Raw genomic sequence first — 20873 nt, 5'->3', positions numbered from 1 at the left:
GCACGTCCGGAGCCTCTGCTGCAACGGGGGAGAGGCCGCAGCGGTGAGAGGCCCACGTACTGCAAAAAAAAAAAAAAAAATCGACTTTTTTGTGAGAAAATGTGGCAGGGTGATAGGGGTGCAACAGAGAGGGCCAAATGCTGAAAAGAAGATTATAAACTGGACCAGCATTCTGAGAGGACCATGACATTAATTGTCTAAAGCACTGTGATCATAGCACTGTGCCTAATTTAGTAAGTACTAAGGAAATTCTAGTGATTATCATATTATTATGTGGTATGAAAATATTTTGTAATTAATGAAGTATAGACTAGTGTTTGGCTTTTATTAAGTTGGTGTGCAAAGGCAGAAGATTATATTACTTTCTAGTAATTCCTGTAAACTTCCCCCATCACCCTAGCCCTAAGGAGAACATCCATTCTGGTAAAAATACATGGATTTCCCCAAACATCGATTCCATTTCCTGACTCAGTTTCATAAGTTTAAATAAAATTTTTTTGGTATCATTTCTCTTCCATCAGGACTTTCACAAATCCCCTCATCCTATGGACTTACCACCTTTAAGACCTGCTTTATCTGGCTGTGATCACTTGAAACTCCCTTTAGCCACTGCCCCTGCCCTTCTCAAATGCCTTCTATTACTGCTCTGAACTTCTCACCTGTACCTATCATTGACACAGATAATGACCATGACCCCATCCCTATCAGAGCTAAGCAGTGTTTATTAAATACCTCTTCATGTTGCCTGAAAACATATTTTAAAGTGCTTACTGACTGTATTACATGCAAATAAAAAGAAAACGGAACACAAATGAAACTGTTCTGGAAGGAAAAGTACACAGACAGACCAGAGAATACACCATACAAGAGGACCAGGTGCCCTGAAAGAATTGTTTAGTTATTTTTCTTCAATTTTAAGGCTATTTGAGGATTATACCTAGTATTTCTTTTACCTAATTCCAAGGTCATAAGTATAGAGAAGCATTTCCTTTTAAAAATTGCGTTTATAGGGCTTCCCTGGTGGCGCAGTGGTTGCGCGTCCGCCTGCCCATGCAGGGGAACCGGGTTCGCGCCCCGGTCTGGGAGGATCCCACGTGCCGCGGAGTGGCTGGGCCCGTGAGCCATGGCCGCTGGGCTTGCGCGTCCGGAGCCTGTGCTCCGCAACGGGAGAGGCCACAACAGGGGGGAGCCTGTGCTCCGCAACGGGAGAGGCCCCAACAGGGGGAGGCCCGCATACCACAAAAAAAAAAAAAAAAAAAAAAAAAAAAAATTGCGTTTATAATTCTATTTACAAAAGGTGTATCTATTCAGTGTAAAACAATGTAAATTCAAAAAAGTACAAACGAAATAAAAATAGCCTCTCATTCCACTATCTAGAGATAATCATTATCAACATTTTGGGGAGGTGCTTCCAGGTTTTTTTCTATGCATATATTCACACATTTATTTTACAAAATTGCAGTTATATTGTTAGAGTTTCTCATCTTGTTTTTGAATTTAGCACTACATCCCCATGTCATTAAATTCTGCTGCAATAAGATTTTTAATGGTTGCATAGTATTCCGTTGCTTTGAATTCATTGTAATTTATTTTTGGATGATGAAGAAGTTTCCATTTTTTCACTACTATAAACAATGCTTTAACGAACATCCTCGTACATAAATCTTTGGGTTTGTGTTTATTTTTATGATAAATTCCTGAAACGTAGGAGCACCTTTAGATCACCTTTTATTTCTTGAGCCAAAGACAGAAATCTTGCTTTAGCAGGGAGAAAGAAAGATTTTGACTCACTGATTTTCTCTTCTTTTCATGTGCACTCAGGACTTGATGAGTTGGTTTTACTGCTTCCAACTCAATTGCTTTGCCAAGTTTTCTGGAAATAGAACATGAAAGACACACAAGCCTAGTATTAGGATTTATGTCTACCTTCCGAATTATTTTCTGGGGAAGTAAAATGGTGTGTTAGGCATATCTACTCAGTGCAAGTTTGCAGTGGTGTATTTGTAGCATACCCACTTTAAATATTTATGACTCCCTTTGGGGCTGGAGCAAGGCCAGCGTGTGAGTACTCACTGATGCAGGTCTGCTGCCGACTTCATGCCCTCCGAGACCCAGGCCCAGGCACTGACAAGACAGCTGGAGGCAAAAACAAGGGAGCACAAGTGTGGGTGTCATTTTCCCACGAGTCTGAGAAATAAAGCATCATGTCTGAGTCATTGCATTCAGCAATTGCACTCATATCCCTAATCCTATTTCAATTTCTCCATGGGATTAAATTCTGCCAACATATTTATTTGCACTACTGTCATTACATAAACTGTGTTTTTTTTCCCAATCATTTTTCATCCTGATTTCCATTCTTCATTTCATGTCTGTAGAAAATCAGGGAAATAAAAGTAGTCAAGGGTGAGAAGCCATTTAGAACAGGCAGGAGAGAGCATGCTACCCTTAAAGACAATCCTTTCAGGCTCTTCACTTCACAGATGAATAAACAGAGGCTCAGAAAAGTTAAGTTATGGAGGACTCCAGAGCCCTGGTCATGTCCTGTGTGCTGCTCTTGGGGTTGGAGTCTAGGTCCCGTTCCCTGATGGCCTTTAGGACAAACATTCAGATGTTCTACTGTCTTGTGAGTACCATCTCAATTTAACAAAAGGGTAACTCTGCCCTGACCCTAGCAGCACAAAGGGAGAATTGGGAAGTATGACGCTATTTTCCTCCTACATATAGTTGGCCTTCAAACAGGAAGCCCATTGTATCAATAAACCTCAGGGACAGAGCCAGTGTAGACTTTGATGGAAGGGAAGGGACAGATCGGCGCCCGTACTGAGAGCAAGATGGTGCAGAGGTTTTGCCTCCAAATGACTTAGGCTGCACTTGGCAGCCAGAGAATGGGAGAACTAGATCAAAGGATGTCAGATTTTCTGTATATCCAAAGCCAGGCACAAAACCAGGCACAAGAGAGTACCCATTGTATGCTTCCAATTATAGGAAAGTCCAGAAAAGACAAAATAATCTAGATTGAAAAAAAGCAGATCAGTGTTTCCTTGGGACTGTGTTGGGGGAAGGATTGTAGACAGTTATGAGGAGTCTTTTGGTGATGAAAATAGGTATATTTTGATTTGGTGGTGGATATATGGTGTATACATATGTCAAAATCAATCAAACCATATACTTAAAATGGGTGCGTCTTATTGCATGTAAACTAAATCTCAATAGAGTTGTTGTTTTTTTTTTTAAAGAAACCCAAGCACACTTTCAGGAAGAGAATCTGACATTTGCCCCTGGAAGGAGCTGGGCGGCAGAGCAGGAAGGAGAAGGCGTTGGCCTCAGAGGTTCTGTGTCTGAATCCACAAGCTCCCCTTTGTTTCCTGCATGACCTTGGAAGAATCACTTGATTTCGCTGACCCTCACTTAACTGGTCTTTTAGAAGAGAAATAATTTGAGTTATTATACAAGTACCTAACAGATTTTGGTATAGATAAAAGTTCAGTTAATGCTTATTATTAAATATTGTTGTACTAACCCTGGTTAACCAAGCACTCTGTTCATGCCAACTCCTTGGGAGCACCATGTTGGATTCTAGGGTTGCCACACAATAAGACACACACCCCTACACCTACACCTCTCATCCTTTAGAAGGTAATCAAAATTAAAATCATAATGAACACTTAGGGAGCTTTGGCTCCAGCCAGGTATTAAACACATTTCTTGTATAATTTCATTTACTACTCACAGGAGTTATATGAGATGTGTTTTATTTCCATTTCAAATACACAATGAGAGGTAAAATAAATTGTCCTAATTTACCTACTTGGTAAGAGGTAGAGTCAGAATTTAAACCTGGGTAGTCTAAATAAAGTCTATTTATACTCAACCACTGTGCTCTACTGGTTCCTTTGCAGGCTACTAAAATACCATCCTAAAAATCAAGCTCAAAGTCAGAGCGATTTCAAAGCCATTATTTGCTGTTATGGATGATGCCTAGGGAGTAGGAATGTGGGCTCCAGAAGCCTTCCTTTTTTCTTTCCCTCTTTCTTTTACCATCAGAAGGGGTCTTTGCAATGGCACTGCCATTGGGTGGCATCTGCAAGCATTAGTCAAATATCTTTGTAAGAAATTATCACTAATGGACTATTTTTAGAATACTAATACCTTTTTTCTCTCCCCGAAGAGAAGTAATCAACTTCATTCTCAACTGAATTGAAAAAAATGTGAACCAACATTTTTTCAGCATCTGATGTGCCTATATCTTTACATATATTACCTCATTTAATATGCACCCCCTGATACACATCACACACACACACACACACACATACACATATACACAATGGAGCACATCTTGTTACTCCACATAACAGAGGAGGAAATCAAGGGAGGCCAGGTTACTTGCTGAAGGTCATAAATTTGAAATAAAGCAGGATTCACATTTCCTGATTTCAAGAGCTTCTGACTTAACAACACTGCTTCCCAAGTTAATATCCTCACCAAGGCCTTTTATGAATATGAGCTTAGGAGTCACAAAGACACAGGATGAACCCAGCTCTGAAATTCATTATCTGTGTGACCAGGCAAGGTTCTTAAACTCTCCAAGCCTCAAGTCCTTGTTTGTAAATAGGGATCATAAAAAGACGTCTCAGAGATTGTCGTGAGGATTAAATGTAGAGTATCTATGAAAGCATTTAACACAGTGTCTGGCACACAGTAAGTGCCCAAGAACTGGAAGCCATGCTTGATGCTCTGGACTTGCCACATTTATATGAGGAAGCTGGAATTGAACATATGTCATTTTTTTATTACTTTTAAGAGTGATTTTGCCTTATCTCTTCCATATACTTACTTTTTCTTTGTGCTCTGTAATGTTTTGCTCAGTTTGGTTGCCAGTTTCTGAAGTCCTTTAGCATAACTGATCTCCAAATTTGCCCTGTTAGCAAAGGGATAGTTGTTAGATAGGATACAACGGCTGGAAATCAAGCAAAACCACACACACACACACACACACACACACACACACACACACAAACATATGAAGGAGGACTCAGGCTGATAATGCAATGAATAAAGAGATGATTTGTCTACTATAAGGATTCTCCTGTCCTAGGTGTAATCTTTAAGGATATCCAAGAGAATCCTACAAAAGGAAAGAAGTTTTCATTTAACCTTCTTGTACACTAGTGTTATGGGTTGAACTATATTCCCCCACAAAGGTGCTTAAGTCCTAACCCTGCTGTCTGTGAATGTGGCCTTATTTGGAAATAGCGTCTTTGCATATAATCAAGTTCAGATGCAGTCACTAGGATTGGCTAGAACTCAGTATTGATGTGTCCTTATGAAAGGGAGAAATTTGGGCACAGTCTCTCTCTCTCACACACACACACACACACACACACACACACACACACACACACACACACGGAGAATGCTGTGTGAAGATGAAGGGGCAGAGATTGGGATGATGTATTATAAGCTAAGGGATGCCGAAGGTTCATCGTCAGCAGACCACCAGAAACTAGGAGAGAGACACGGAATAGATTCTCCCTCACAGCTCTAGAAAGGAACCAACCTGACCAAACACATTGATCTCAGACTTCCAGCTTCCAGGAATGTGAGACAACATGTTTTTGTAGTTTAAGCTACAGTAAGAGACTATGTAAGTTAAGTAACCCAGTCTGTAGTACCTTGTTATGGCAGTCCTAGCAAACTAATCCAGCTACTTTCCTACTTATCCTGAGACACCAGCACCATCAGACTAGCTCTAGATTATAATAGCTGGCAATACAATAATACATTATGATGGAATTAACCAAACAGTAACTTTCTAATGGACCAGCAGGAGATTTAGAAAATGAATTCCCATTACTTTCCATGCAGGATAAGACTCAGTAGGGAATCTGGGCATACCCTCCCAAAGAAAACTTGGTTCTTTGGATGGATTGAGTCACTCTTATCTTAAGCTGATTTTTCCATGTCCTAATTTAGGCCCATCTATAGCTAAAATGAAGACACATTTTTATTCATTTCACTTTTCAATGAAAATAATAAAAATGTAGGATATTAAGTTCAATTTATGCTACTTTTTTCATCTTAATATGGACCAGAGAGTCTTTGTTGCATATTTTTCAGTCTTTTAATTCTACTTTTATTATAAAACATCATTAGAATTATTTGTGACTCCATTTCATTTGGGGAACGATCCCAGTAATTAACTTAATCCTTGGATGTTTTTACACAAATTAGACTCAGTGTTATAGACCAAAAAAGGAAAGACCTCTTTGATGAACGGAACCCAGAGATCATGGGCTATGGACCTATCGCTAAGTTTCTATTCATTTTTCCTCTTTAGTACAGCTGTGCTCCAAGTTATTTTTAGCACCTTTTAAAAGAAAGAAAACCATCGTAGGATGCATGTTAAGGCCTAGGTGAAGAAAATACCCATTTGGCATCAGGCCTTGGCCAAGTATAAGAAAAGGTTAGGGCAAATATTTTTAAATAATGAAGATGGTAAAGAAATATCTCATAGTGTTTTAAAAGAGATTTTTCTGCTCTAGGAATATGTGGTGATGGATGGAGAGAGAAAGTCCTGGTAAGCAGCAAGCTGGGAGAGACCACCACCCTCAATGAACTTGGATACTCTAGAATCCCAAGAGAACGCTACGGCTCAGTAGGGTGGCTTTGGGCAACATTAAAATGAAGTAATCAGACTTACCTCAAGGGGATTTACGATCATTAAAATGTGGTAATCACCCAAACCCAACAGGGGCTCAAAGACTGAAATGATTTTTATTGATTCGCACAATCTGACCCCTGGCTCCCTCTCTGATTTCCCCTCCTACTGGTCATGCCCTTGTTCACGGTACTCTTGCTTAGTGGTCAAATGTCATCCTGCTTTAGGGCCTTTGCACTTGCTGTGGCCTCTGCCGTGTATTCCTTCTGCTACATAACCCCATGGCATTCTTCTTCATGTCAACCCCAACAAGTCTTGCTCAAACATCACCACCTCAGAGGCTACCCTATCGAAAAGAGTCCTTGTCACTATCTCCCTACAGCTTTATTTATGCCCTAGCATTTATCACTATCTCACATCACAGAATTTTTTACTGTGCTTCTATGAATACCCCTAGAGTGTAAGCCCCATAAGGGTAAAGATTTTGTGCTGTTCATTGCTATATCCCGAGGCCTAGAACAGTGCTTGCCATGTTATTGTGCTCAGCATGTATTTCTTGAATGAATGAATGAATGGACTTCCCATCAGGTCTTGGTTAGAATTTTTAACCAGTCTCCACTACAAGTCTGTTATCATTTCACCGCTTTTGAAAACTTTAAACTGCTGAACTATTTAAATTCAGTCCCACAGGTTTGAGGTGTGCTCAGCTCTGATGTCAGCGTACATGGCTTTCTAGCACTTGCAATAGCTAGACTCATTAAACCCTCTCCTAATCCGTCTTTAACCAGAGGATTCCTTAGGACTTTCCTTTCCAGCATTCCATTCTTGCTTGGAAGCAGCACATAGAACAGTAAATATGATGATGCATTTGTCGTGCTCAGCTGGTGCTGGGCACCAAAAATTTCTTAATAAATATTATTTTTCTAATGTTATTATGAGTATGTATCCAAAAGGATCTCTAAACATTCAGAAATATACAGAGATGGGGAGAAGCGGGGGAAAGAATGCACATTTTTCTCATCCGTCAGCTCTAGAACAATCCTGAACGGCTTCCCACAGGAAAGGGAATGCTGTCAGGCACAGCCTCTTCCTCAGAATTCAGTTTCACTTTTACCCTGCTCTTGCAGGTCCTACAAAATGGCTCAGAGGCTAAGCAGAAATAAAAAGGACAATGATGAGAGGGAAGTGTGGCATTCCCTTACATCGTTAACTCAATCTGATTCTAGAAAAAAGTTGGGCGTTGGTGTCAAGAAAGGGAGAGGGTCCTGCTCTCTTTGAATTGATGGGCTCTTGTTTTGAACCTGGCTTTATTCTTGCACCCCCGTATTTCTGCTGGCTTTCTCTTAAGTACAGTAGAAAACCAGCCTAAAGACAGGCGATTACCACACAGCATTTCTTGCTGCAGAGCAGTAAGAGGATGTGTAGTTTTACAGGTTGGTATACAGCTTAAAAATTCTTGTAATCCTGTCCATGAAGTTCGTGTCCAAACTGTGCTCTCTCTCCCAGCAAATGTGCTGCCATCACCTTTGTGACATGTTGCTGATGCTTGACCTTGTGTGTTCTGTCTACACACAAACTAGTGACATCCAACATTTATTGTATACAACATGCCAGGCACCATTCTGAGTGTTTTAAGTACATTTCCTCATTTAACCTGCAATACCTCCCATCAGGAAGCCACACTTACTCTACCCATTTCATGGAGGGGAACACCAAGGCACAGAGTTTAGTCAGTAACTTGCCCAAGGTCATTCACGGAGAAGTGACCTCTGGGATTCAAACCCTTGTCTGGCTCAAGAACCTGCCTGCCCAGCACTCCGCTCTCCTGCCTCTGAAACTGCGGGGAAGCAGCTGGAGAAGGAGAATTGCGGGGGAGTCAAAGGCAAGTGCTTTTTAAAATTGACACCGCCTCTCCCTTTGCCTTTAATTGCGGTGTTCTGAATCACCACAACTCTGGCGGCTTAGCAGCTAGAAACAGGATCCACAGCAGCCTCTGTGCAGACAGAATGAGCTGCCCCGGGCCTCTTACAAAAGCATCTTTGCAGTTCCTGGACGTGTTGAGGGTCTAGAAAAGTGGGGAAGAGGGGCCTCTGATATCAAACGTCACCAAGGTAGCCCTCTGAGACCAGACACGGCCTTTCTGAGCAGCATGATTGTACCCTTCATCTCTGCCTTCAATACCACATCGGTGACCCTAATATACAAATATTATATATATTACATATTATATATTTCATATTTAAAACCAGCTTTAGAATCAACCAAGCAAAACAGGCTGCAATCATTTCCTCTTGCATTTTCAACCCTAATGACCATTTCAGAATCCTCAGCATATTACCCCACACATCAGAAAGAAATGAAATGAAAAAGTCGGGAGGATGAGTTTGGATACGTGAGGAATGGAACCCGTCACTAGGCTTCTTTTCTGGTGAGTTTGCCTACAACTGAAAAACTCTCTGGCCTCTGACCCTGAATGGCCTTTATCTTAGCACGGGTTAATGGGTAAATTCCTCCCCCGAGGAAATCGCTCTAAGAAGCCATGTTCCAACTGGCAAGCGTGGAGAGAGCTGTCACTTTTGTAAATTGGAACAAACACTGCCACGTGGCTCATCCGTGCTTAGGGTCTAATGAAGCAGAATATATAGCCTTTCAGAATTCCTGCTAAACAGAAGTGAAAGGACAGAGTTCAAAAGGGACACCTTTTCCCAGGGCAGAGGTGGCAATTTGCACCTCCAAGCACACTGGTTTCTTCTAAGGGAGCTGCTTTATCATGGTTTCTGGCCTAAAAAGCACCACATGCAAAAGAAGTGAAGAAAGGCAGAGCTAATCTCAAACTGAGACATGGAATTTTTTCCCCTCATTAAAATAATCAGAAAAGAGTTTATATAAGAACATTGAGCTTAATGTTCTAGCCCTGCAGCTACTACATCTAATAGGAGTTGAGATTCTCTCTCCAAGCAATTGTCTTGGCACATGTGAAATTGATGATGTATATTTCTTTGGATGGGTAACTCAATCTCAGAATATTCCGGTGAGTCTTAAAGATCCCTAACCAGGGAAATGGCATGCACTGACTTTTAATCCATTTATATTCTAATTTCCTCTCAGCACGTGGAGGCAGGTCAATAAATTTTCATTAGTAATAATGAAAACCAACCAATAAGTCAAAGACTAACATTTGCCTTAGATTTGAAAATAAATTATATTTATATTTTTGAAAGAAAGGAGAGATAGAAAATATCAGATTCAATATTTTAGACAGACCACAAATTAAACTGTAAGACTATAAGTGAGCAGGTAATAAATTTTAGAGTACCGTGCTCTAAGAAAATTAAGATGATAAAAAGTGATAGAAAACGAACACTGTAGCTGGCCCCTGTGTCTATGAGGAATTAATTAAAATTGAACTAAGGCTCTCTCAAGCTTGAAAACAGCAGGTGACTGAGCTCTCCCTTTACTACGAATTAAGAAGAAATTTTAGTAATCTGGAAATCTTTGCAGTTTCACACCCCCGTCTCTGCCCTCCTACTTTCTATCAGCAACAGCTTCTTGGGGCCTGGTATGCTGACATTTTCCACCCAAGTGTTATCAGTTTGCCTTTTGAAAGAGTCACAAGCTCATACAAATAGGCTGTGTTTAAAAGTTACTTATTAACAATTTGAAAGACATTTTTACACAGCAGCTCTGTTTCTTGAGCGGTGAGGTTCTCTCTGGCTAGCCCACAATGCCCACTTCGTCATTACTCATTGCCTTAATTCTGGCTCCTGACAACAGTATAAAAAGGGAGAAATGGGAGGATGAGACCTGGAGGTCGCCCTGTCTTGGGCCAGTCTGGGAGTTCCACTGAGTCACTGCTCACTCACTTCCGGCCCAGGGAAGGCACAGCTAAGGTAGGTCTAGCATTTCAGATCCTCTGTGTCTGTTAATTCCTGAACTGAGTGAGTTTATGTGGGGTGGGAAGGAGTGTTGTCATGGGGGAAGTCAGGTAAAATGGACAAGAAGAGCGGGTTTTTAAACTTTTTAGCTGGAAAACAAAATTTTATACAGCATCCCACCATATCACATAGATATTATGTTCTGAATAAGTGGGAACAGAAGTGACAAGGGCTCTGAGCCCTGCCCATTTAATTTCCTCCTACTCCCTGAAGTGGCCCTTGAGAGCTCCCCACAGACCCCTGTGCTACCAGGTTTGAAAGCCACGGAGCTTGATGACCACTGGTGTCCCTTCCCATAGGAAGCCCTCTGTGAAGGGAGATGGGCCAGGACCCCGAGTGTGTTGGGACTCCCACAGCAGTACCCCAAAGTGCCTGCCCACTCGGAAGATGCCCTTACAACAAGCCTGGGTAGAGCTGGGTAGAAGTCAAAATGTATCACCTTCTCCATACCCCTATCTGTAAATCAGGGGTGGATGAGAGTATTCGCCTACTGCATTGGGTTCTGAGAATTTAAGTAAAAGAGACCAAGAATCAGACACATCTAACGCAGTGGTTGATCTATAGATGGTGCTGGATAAATGGTCTCTTCTGTGATTTTATTATTCTTTTCTAGCTTTTGTTCAAAATAACATTCTATACACGATGTAAGTAAATTTCTTTGACACGCTAATTTATTGCTCCTTGTAAAGAGCCTAACTTAAACTTCTTAAAAGTTATGAGTGCCTGAAGGCACAGAGTCACTCATACACGAATGCATTCATTCCCTCAGTGAACATCTATTGAATGCCTGCTCTGTGCCAGTCACGTGGGATACAAAGACCCTCAAGGAGTGGAGGAGACAGACAAGTCAGCAGAAAGTAACAGTGTAGGCAGTAGAGCGATAGCAGAGGTAAGCACTAGTTCTGTACATCTCTGAGGAGCACTCTTTTGACACTGGGGACTGGAGTCTTGACTTGAAGGCCCACCAGGGTGGGATGACTGAATCTTGAAGAATGCATTGAGTGGAGGCTGGCAATGCAGGTGAAGAAGTGTCTACCGGGCAGCAGATACAGCAGGTACAAATGCCGGGACCCATGGAGGTGGGTGGGAGGAATGGCAGGGAGCCATGGGGGGTGATTGCAAGTGGTTCTGTAAGCAGTGACTGTAGGTAAGATGGAGAGATGTGGGGTCATGCAGAGATGGAGAGAGACAAGCTGGATAGGAAGGCAGGGCCCAGATCTCAAAGTTCCTTTTATGAAATACTACAAAGGCTGAATTTTATACTAAAGGTCATGGGAGTCTTTGAAGGGTCTTAAACAGGGTCCTGGCCACAGAGTAGAAGATGTATTAGATGCTCCCTAGTTGAGGCAACTTGCTTGGACTAGAAAAAAGGAGATCCTCTGAAGGGACACAGCTCTGAGCCCATGTACCAGACTCAAGGGTTGAGAGTGGATTAGATGTCTGCCTTCCAGCTTTCGGGAAAAGCCGATCAACTCTGTTTTGGATAGGCTGCCTTTGTGGTTTCATGGAACATCCAGCTGGAAATGTCCAATAGACTGTTGGATATATGGTTTGAAGTATGGATAAGACATACTGCCTAGTAATGTACATATGGGAGTCATCAATATGCAAAAAAAGAGCTGAAGTTATGGGAATTAAGATCACTCAGGCTACGGGTAGACTAGAAAAAGTAAGAATTTATCAAAGATTTCATTTTAATCATTTATCTTTCATTGACAGCATCTGCAATGAATTGTAGATGGAATAATGACCAACTACACTACCTTCTTTGTTTTTCTTCTTTTCTTTTCTTCTATTTTTTAATTTAAAAAAAATTTTAAGTCTGGAGTTGTGGTACTTGCGTTTGAAAACCTGACCTTAAGTTTCCTTAGAGAGAAAAAATTGACTTTCCCCATCAAAATCTGTTTAAACTTTAGCTGTGAGGGTGCAGGGAACCAAACACTTAAATAGTTTCTGGAAATGTGCCTTTGTCTTTTTGAATCTGATCTGTGATGTGTTGAAATGAACCTGAAGACTTTGGCATTAGGCATCTTAGGAGCTGCTGTGTGTTTCTGGCTAAATCTGAGTTACTACTATAAAAAAAGAAACTGGAGAAACTAATTGGATAAAAGAAGCTAAGCAATACCATGAATCGCAGAATTTCCAGCCAAAATGGTGTTTCAATACCAACACTTTTCTATCACCACCAATTAGAACAAATGCAAGAAGGCAGCTGAGACTGGAAATAAAACATTATCTGGCCTCGAAGCTTGATTGGGATGCAGTCCCTTGTAGCCACAAGCTAATACAGAAGTGTTAGCAGAACCACATTCCAATGGATTCTTAAGCAAGGTGTCTGGAATTGTTAATAGACCACAATAGTGAAGACCCTGTTCTAATAATGTAGACGTAATAATAAGAAAATAAACCCTTAACTATCTTTCATTTATTTATTCATTCACTCTACAAGGATTTACTGAATGCATTTTATGTGGCAGGTATCCTTAAGCCCCATATGCCCCCTCACTACATCTTTCATTATAGTGGCCACTGGATTTGCCTTCATGATTTTCTATGTCATAAACCTCAGTGGAAATGCCTGCTTTATATATTCCAAGAGTACTCTTTTAATTGTCTGATGGAGTTTCCCATTAGTTGTCTATTGTCTAAGTAATATGATAGCTTCTTTTCAAGAGTATTAGCTTTCTAGGCATTTTTCTAATACAAGGGAAAGGTATCATTGATTCATATATAATAAGCCCATCTATTTAAGAGGAAAATAAGCCCAGTGCTCATGTCCAGATAACTGGCGGGAAACAGCTTTTTATCTTTTGTATATGTGGGGAGCTAATTGCTGATTTCGCAGAATAGGGACAGTGAAGGCAAGTGTAATACCAGCTATGTTGTGGCCATTCATCCTTTTGATATGGCAATTATGTTCTCAAAGCTCAAACACTTCATAGGAAGAGGTAGTGACATCAGAATCACTCCCCATGGGAAAGAAATGACCCAGTCCTGGCAAGGGAGGTGGCCTCAGCAAAGGCCAGCTGACACGTAGGAATACAGATGGAAAAATCACAGTGTGCCACATATTCATAGATTAGTAGGGAGTTTGTGCCCATCAGAAAACAGTTCTCCCGAAACACCTAACTCTTTTAGTGTGGATGACATCCTTCAGGTTAACTACATGATCAAACAGCTGAGCAAAGGGAGGAGAGCTTCAAGCTCAAGTGTGCGGAGTTATTGCCAAATGCACATTTATCAGGAATGAACATAAAGCAACTCACACAAGGCATCTTGGTTAAGGGGAAATGATTTACTTGTAAAAGGTTAGCTTTATACATTGTTCAGGAAAGCATCTATTGTATAAACAACCTAATATCCAGCATAATTTTTTTTGGTCTAGGTAAACCATTAGATCCCCCTTTTGTATTTATGCTATGCAGTTTTTATCCCAGAGATATGCATGTAATTTTGCTAACCAGTAGTATTCTTTAGGTTTTCAAATTCTAAATTCTGCTCTATGAGGAGGTAAAACCATGAAGGGAGATATCTTTAGCTACCCAAGTGTTTCTCCTTCGTTGGAGCTTGTCTGCCATTCTGGAATGTGTGGATGGAGAGTTTTGCACGTGAGTAGGTCCAGGGCAGATGGTAACCTGAGGAAGCAACTTCAAGAGAGATACAGGTAAGAAATGAAGGTTCTGATTGTATATAAAGTACGTATGTCTGTGGCAAGGCAGAGATACAGAGTTACCTAGACAAGGGAAAAACAATAGGGCCATTTTGGAGAAGTAATTCCCCCAAATTTATTCAGTCATTTGTTGAGTCTGTTTACCAGGCATTATTTATCACCTGCCTTCCATCTTCACGGCTCTCTACCAGGCATTAGTTTTGAACCTGGAGACACCAAATAATCAAGGCCCAGCTGATTGAAACCCAGGTCACTTGTATGGTTACTCTGTGTACAGATTCTTCTTGATCTGCAGGAGGGAGATGCTTTCTAATTTAGGTAATAGATTGAACTTGTATAACAGTTAACTGGTTTTTTGTTTTTTGTTTTTAAATTAATTTATTTATTTTTGGCTGTGTTGGGTCTTTGTTTCTGTGCGAGGGCTTTCTCTAGCTGTGGCAAGCGGGGCCGCTCTTCATCATGGTGAGCGGGCCTCTCACTATCGCAGCCTCTCTCGTTGCGGAGCACAGGCTCCAGAAGCGCGGGCTCAGTAGTTGTGGCTCACGGGCCTAGTTGCTCCGCGGCAGGTGGGATCCTCCCAGACCAGGGCTCGAACCCGTGTTCCCTGCATTGGCAGGCAGATTCTCAACCACTGCGCCACCAGGGAAGCCTGTTAACTGGTTTTATTTTAAATAATTTCCTTTTAGATGGGTAAAAATATTTTCTTACAGAAAAACTTCCCTCCCAGATTGGTCCTCCCTCTTCTTTTCATAGAATTAAAGCAATTTGGCTATTAAGTTAGAAATAACTTACTAAAAATTTTTTTCTTTTTGACTCCATTTGACAAACCTGGTTGTTTTCTTTATAAAAGCACATTTGGGGACTAATAAGAACCTGCTGTATAATAAAATAAAATTCAAAATTCAAAAAAAAAAAAAAAGCACATTTGGGGACTTCCCTGGTGGTCCAGCAGTTAAGACTCTGTGCTCCCAATGCAGGGGGCCCGGGTTCGATCCCCAGTCAGGGAACTAGATCTCGCATGCCACAACTAAAGATCCCGCACAACGCAACGAAGATCCCACACGACCCAACAAAGATTCCGCATGACCCAACAAAGATCCCACACCGGGCAATGAAGATCCCGCGTGCCTGCAGCTAACACCCGGCGCAGATAGATAAATAAATAAATAAATAAATAAATAAATAAATAAATAAATATTAAAACAAAAACCAAAAGGTAATCCAAAGTCTTTATAAGCATTCGTTAAATAAATATAATTTTTTAAAAAAAAGCACCTTTGAACTCTCCTGTATCTTTCCTTGGCCTCATTTATCAGTCCTGATAAAGCTAATGTTCTCCCTTGCTCTTGACCTACTAATACAGGATGCAATCAACTGAGGCATCTTTGTTCTTATGGTACACATGCAATATTTTAAATTTGAAATGGGTTCCCTTGAAAGAATAAACAATCTTTTTTGAAGGTCTCTTTGGAGTTGTTTATTACAGAGCTGTCTGGACATAGGGAAATGGCCTAAGCACCCTTTATGGCCCTATTCAGTCCTTGTGGACTCTAATTTTAAGCAGGAATTTTTGTAACTTTCTTAACTGAGTTGAGTGTGTTCATTTCACCACAGTGAACAGCTTTACATGTGATCGTATCTAGTATTAGGAGAAGATGATACTGTTGGGGATATATGTATATCTATAGCTGATTCACTTTGTTATACAGCAGAAACTAACACACCGTTGTAAAGCAATTATACTCCAATAATGATGTTAAAAAAAAAAAGCAAATAAAAAAAAAAGAGAGAAGATGATACTGAAAACGGTGACTTTTCATTCATCCATGCATTCATTCAACAGACACTTACTGATGAAGTCAAAAGGCCAGACTCTAAAAGCTTAGCATACAAAGATGAGTAAGACACAGCCACTACTCTCGCTAGGGAGACAGAACTGTAAATGAATAATTGCCATCAGTGTGAGGAGCGCACTAATGGTAGTATACATCGGTACAATGGTGGGCCCCAGGAGAGGGTAGTGATCAGAAGGGACTTGGCTGAGCCTTCCCAAGCAAAATTACTTCCTGTTGTTTCCTGATTTTTATGGTGCCCCAGTGATAAATGTGCAATAACAGAGAATCACTCTTCAAACCAATTTCTCAAGTACCAAAATATAACACTGTGTTCTGGAAAGTAGGACAGCTGTAATCACTCCTCCACTTATATCGCTTGCTGCAACTAAAGAGGAAGAACTGCTTCGTGCAAACATGCATTTTGTACCTTTGCTGAAGAATGGATGTGATCTGCTTGCAGAAATCTTCTCCATTTTGAGAAAACTCCTTTAGGTTCTTGTATACTTTATTATACTGAAAAAGATGCATAAAAGTATTATAAGCACTTCCAAAGACTGAACTCCTATAATTCAGAACACTGCTGTAATGATGACTGTCATTGTAAATGATCATGCAGCTACAGAATGCACACCTTTCGGGTGAGTTCTTAAAATAAAGATGCAGTCTCTTCTGCATGGATGTGAAAGATCCTGGAGAACTTTTCAAAAATAAAGCTGGTCTACCTGTCTCTTCCTAGGCCAAATGAAAACAATTCAACAGTGGGGTGCATTTAGATTCCTGTCACCCCTATTATTCCCAGGAAGGCTAAAAGTACATTCTGAAACACACTGCATATTCCCCGCAAATACCAAAATACTATCCCTGGACCTCATGACAAACCCTGAACCATTAAAGTGAGTACTTCTTGGCTGAGATAGAAAACGTAAGTGAATAATTTGGTAATAAAATTTCTCCTAGGCCCCTCTATGTCCCATTTAACTCTAGTAATAAGAATGTTATAATAATGAGTTGAACATTTTGGTTGAACCAAACCTTATACATTTATCTATATATGAATTTAGCCTGTAGACACAAAAATTCCAGTCAAAAGATTTTGTCATGTGACTTAGAACTCCACAATGTTATTCTGAAAGTTGTATTGGTGAGGCTAGACATTGATGACAATAGGTTTTAAGTGCCCAGATGGAGAGGGCAAGTGTCAATTGATTCTGCTGCTTCCCTGACACAGAGTGGATGAGTGAGGTGATCAAGTCTCAAACATACTGTCTCAACGTTTCCACCTGGGAGATGCAATAGCCCATCACATTTTTCAAAATAAGATTGTATACAAGAGGACGCAACTTCTGTGTAGACTGAGTGCCGTGTGGTGGCTCTTTGTTCATACAATGAGCCCGCCTCTTCCAGCCCTCAAATGTCTCGGGCATGCTGCTGGTCACTTGTTGAGAAAGGGAAAGGGAAGGAAACTCACACTTCCTGAGCACCTACTATGGGGCAGGTATGTTCCCATTATATGAATCCTCAGAGCTGAGGCAACCTTTCAGCTATAGCGCCTGGAGTAAGCAGCTAGCAGAGTAGCAAAGAGGACATAGGGCACAGAGGTAGAAAGACCTAAAAAGATGACCTAAGCCAGGTCCCTACCTTCAGGGGTGGAACCAACCAATACATAGGATGTAGAAACATAATCCTATAGATACCAAATCTTTTTCTCTTTATGCAGTAGTTTAACTTTCCCCTGAATTTAACACAGCAAGCCATGGCAGGATTTGGTAGACACACAATAGGAGCAAACAGCTTCATTGAAACTGCCTGGGACACAAAAACAACCGTGAGAGGGCAAAGCTCTTTAGAAGGACATTGTTAACTCCTAAAGCAAGGTTTGCAAAAATTCGGTGCCTATAGGAACCTGGATGAGGGAGGAGCAGGATGAGGACAGTGAACTGGAGAGACAGCTGCCACAACAACTCTGGACCACGGACCAGCTTTTTTTGTGCAAAAAAGCTGAAATGAGGATTGGTATCTGAAACATAATTTTTAAAATTTTGCAGCAAACAATTCAAAAAATTTTAAACTCTTTGCCAACCAAGCAAAACATACCTGTAGTGCAATCCAAGTGTAGCCTCCGTCATGAAGAAATGATTCTCCTCTGAGGCATGAGAGTAAAATCACTATTGGGAAACCAAGCTTTCTCAGTTTTATTTCCACAAACATAAGCTGTCATCTATGAATGATGTGATACTTTCAGGCCTCCTTCCTCCCCTTACAAGTACAATGGAAGAGTTTGGTAAGCATTTTTAAATTGTTTAGCTTTTTTGTTTATTCCTTTGTTACCTAAACACTTTCACTAAATTGTCCCTTAAGGCTTTTATTTTCTTCCCATAACACCAAATAACATCCAATAAAACATACCTAGGTATCGTGAGAAGAAAATAAAGACATGTTTAGCAGGGACATGTCCCTGGAATAAAGTCAGTTCTCAGCCCCTCTCACCCTTAGGTGTAGTAGCCATGTGACTAAATGCTTCCCAAAGAGGTATGGCTGAAAGTTTTGTGTTGGGCTTTAGTGAAAGTTCCTTCCTCCTTTTTCCTGAAACCTGGACTTAAAATGACAGCTGATGCCGTGAGGTGATCTTGAGGATGGATGCCACATGCAAAGATCTTAGATCAGAAAGTGAGAAAGAGCCTGGGTCCCTGATGCCCTGGGGGCCACTGCAGAAGCCCCCAACTCTCTACTTTTGGACTTATTTTATGTATGAGAGAAATATAACAGTAGGCTTTTTTTAAAGCCACTTTTATTTTGTGTTTCCTAAATATGCAGCTAAACATAGTTCTAATTCATACACAGTCTTTTAACTTTTTATTTTAAATTATGAAACATTTTTATGTTTTATAAATAATAATGATACAAACAATAATTATGATACACATTATATTCTCACTACCTAAGTTACAGAGATATTGACACTTTGCTTCTGCTCTTTTTAAACAACAATTTTTCTTTTTAATGATTTCTTTCACTATTCTTGCACATTTGTTCTTCTGTATCAACATTTATCTAATTACAATTTTTAAAATCCCTGTTGAGATCCTAAGTGGAATCACATTACATCTATATATCTCAATTTGAGGAAATTAACTTTTTCATGGTATTTAGACTTCCCACCCACGGGCATAGTAAGTCTTTTCATTTGTTCAAATCTTATTTCATGTTCAATAAAATTTTATGGTTTTCTTTATAGGTCCTGTAGCATTCTTATCTGCTTAGAAATATCTCACAGTATTACACACTATTAAGCTATCTTTTAAAATAGTGTCTTACCTGTTTCTCTCTCTCCAGCTTACACCAAAACAGAAACAAAGACCCAACAAAAACATCAGGGGGCCATGTGCAGGAGAGAAAGATTTGGATTCATGCTTGCAAAGTGAATTTTTCTTTTCTCAAACACTGTAAGGCTGGGGCTGGGAGAAGACAAAGCAGAGAGCTGGATGGAAGGATGCCTTCCAAGCAGCAGAGAGAAGAAACTCCCATCAGGAAAACTAGGAGGGGAGGGAAGGGACTCTGAGATGAGCTGTCTTAGGACATGGACCCCCATCAGCCCACCATCACCAGAAGAGGCGATTTGCATCCAATAGTCCTGGGGAAAGAATAGGGTGCCTGAGATACCATGTATGAGGATGGGGACAGGTAGGGGAAAACTTGCCCCTAACCAAAGTGGAAATGGGCAGAACCAGCTGAGAATGTTTCCCTGTCCTGGGCTGCAGGGGCTACTGCATTTCCCAAACTTAACAAGCCATAAAAACTCTCCAAGACACATTTTTAAAATACTGTCTCCACAGGACTAGTTCTAGGAAGCCAGAAAGCCTGGAAAGTTTATAAACCAATGATTCAAAACTCGATTGCTTTTACAGGAGAGTGGGTGAGCTGTGGCCGTATGGAGACCGCCTGTCTTTCCCTAAGGCATTCAGATTCAACTTTTTAAAGCAAGAATCTGCTCAAACCAAGCACATCTTATGGCATCAGTTGCCCCTGGGGCTCCCAGTTTTGGATTTTGGAAGGATTTTCCTATCATTTAATAGGCTAGTAATTCCTAATTTTTTTCACATCATGGTATACATGGAAAATGATATTTGTGCTGGAACAATGTGGTAAATGGACAAAGTTGTTCAAGGTGGAGGCAACTGGCCCATGAGCTCAGCCCCCCAGCTACACCCCCCCCTGTAACTCATCCCCCAGACCCCTGGGCACTTGTGTACCCAGGTACACACAAGTCAGGAAGTTCTTCAATACATTATGTTGTTGTTAACTCAATGATCAGATAAGAATGGGATGTTTTGCTTATTACAGCAATGGGGAGAATCTTTATCGTTGACTCTACATATAATGTACTGGACATTCCACGACAAACCCTGATCCAGACTGAGATAAAGGTGACATCAATAAATAAAAGAGTGACTAAGAATAGTTCCATTATTTCAGCATAACCCCGTTTTTAGATTCAATGATTCTGTACCTTTCATCTTGTACCATCTACTCAGACTTGAAGACAAAAGCTGTCTTGCAAAAGCAGACTTGCATAAACATCAAAGCAGACCCCAGGGGCTTCCCTGGTGGCGCAGGGGTTGCGCGTCCGCCTGCCGATGCAGGGGAACCGGGTTCGCGCCCCGGTCTGGGAGGATCCCACATGCCGCGGAGCGGCTGGGCCCGTGAGCCATGGCCGCTGAGCCTGCGCGTCCAGAGCCTGTGCTCCGCAACGGGAGAGGCCGCAGCAGAGG

The 20873-nt window shown here is 41.0% G+C and overlaps 1 protein-coding gene across 5 annotated transcripts in view; it reads right to left on the bottom strand.

Annotated features, from left to right (window-relative positions):
• The window catches only part of NOSTRIN (nitric oxide synthase trafficking), a 64826-nt gene that overhangs the window by 38373 nt on the left and 5580 nt on the right, over positions 1–20873 (bottom strand). For 4 of the 5 annotated variants that reach the window (XM_024122402.1, XM_024122401.3, XM_028478764.2 and 1 more), the window contains exons 2-5: positions 16532–16617; positions 4841–4924; positions 2074–2136; positions 1792–1873 (exon numbers count right to left, since the gene is read on the bottom strand). In XM_024122402.1, coding sequence (XP_023978170.1) covers positions 1792–1873; positions 2074–2136; positions 4841–4924; positions 16532–16617 — 315 coding nt within the window. Of the gene's footprint in view, positions 1–1791; positions 1874–2073; positions 2137–4840; positions 4925–16531; positions 16618–18198; positions 18255–20873 lie in introns of those variants that run through there. The other variant, XM_028478770.2, reaches the window with a different exon arrangement.

The sequence above is a fragment of the Physeter macrocephalus genome, chromosome 2 (assembly GCF_002837175.3).
Source record: "Physeter macrocephalus isolate SW-GA chromosome 2, ASM283717v5, whole genome shotgun sequence".
Taxonomy (NCBI): domain Eukaryota; kingdom Metazoa; phylum Chordata; class Mammalia; order Artiodactyla; family Physeteridae; genus Physeter; species Physeter macrocephalus.
This window is presented reverse-complemented; position numbering and strand designations above follow the sequence as displayed.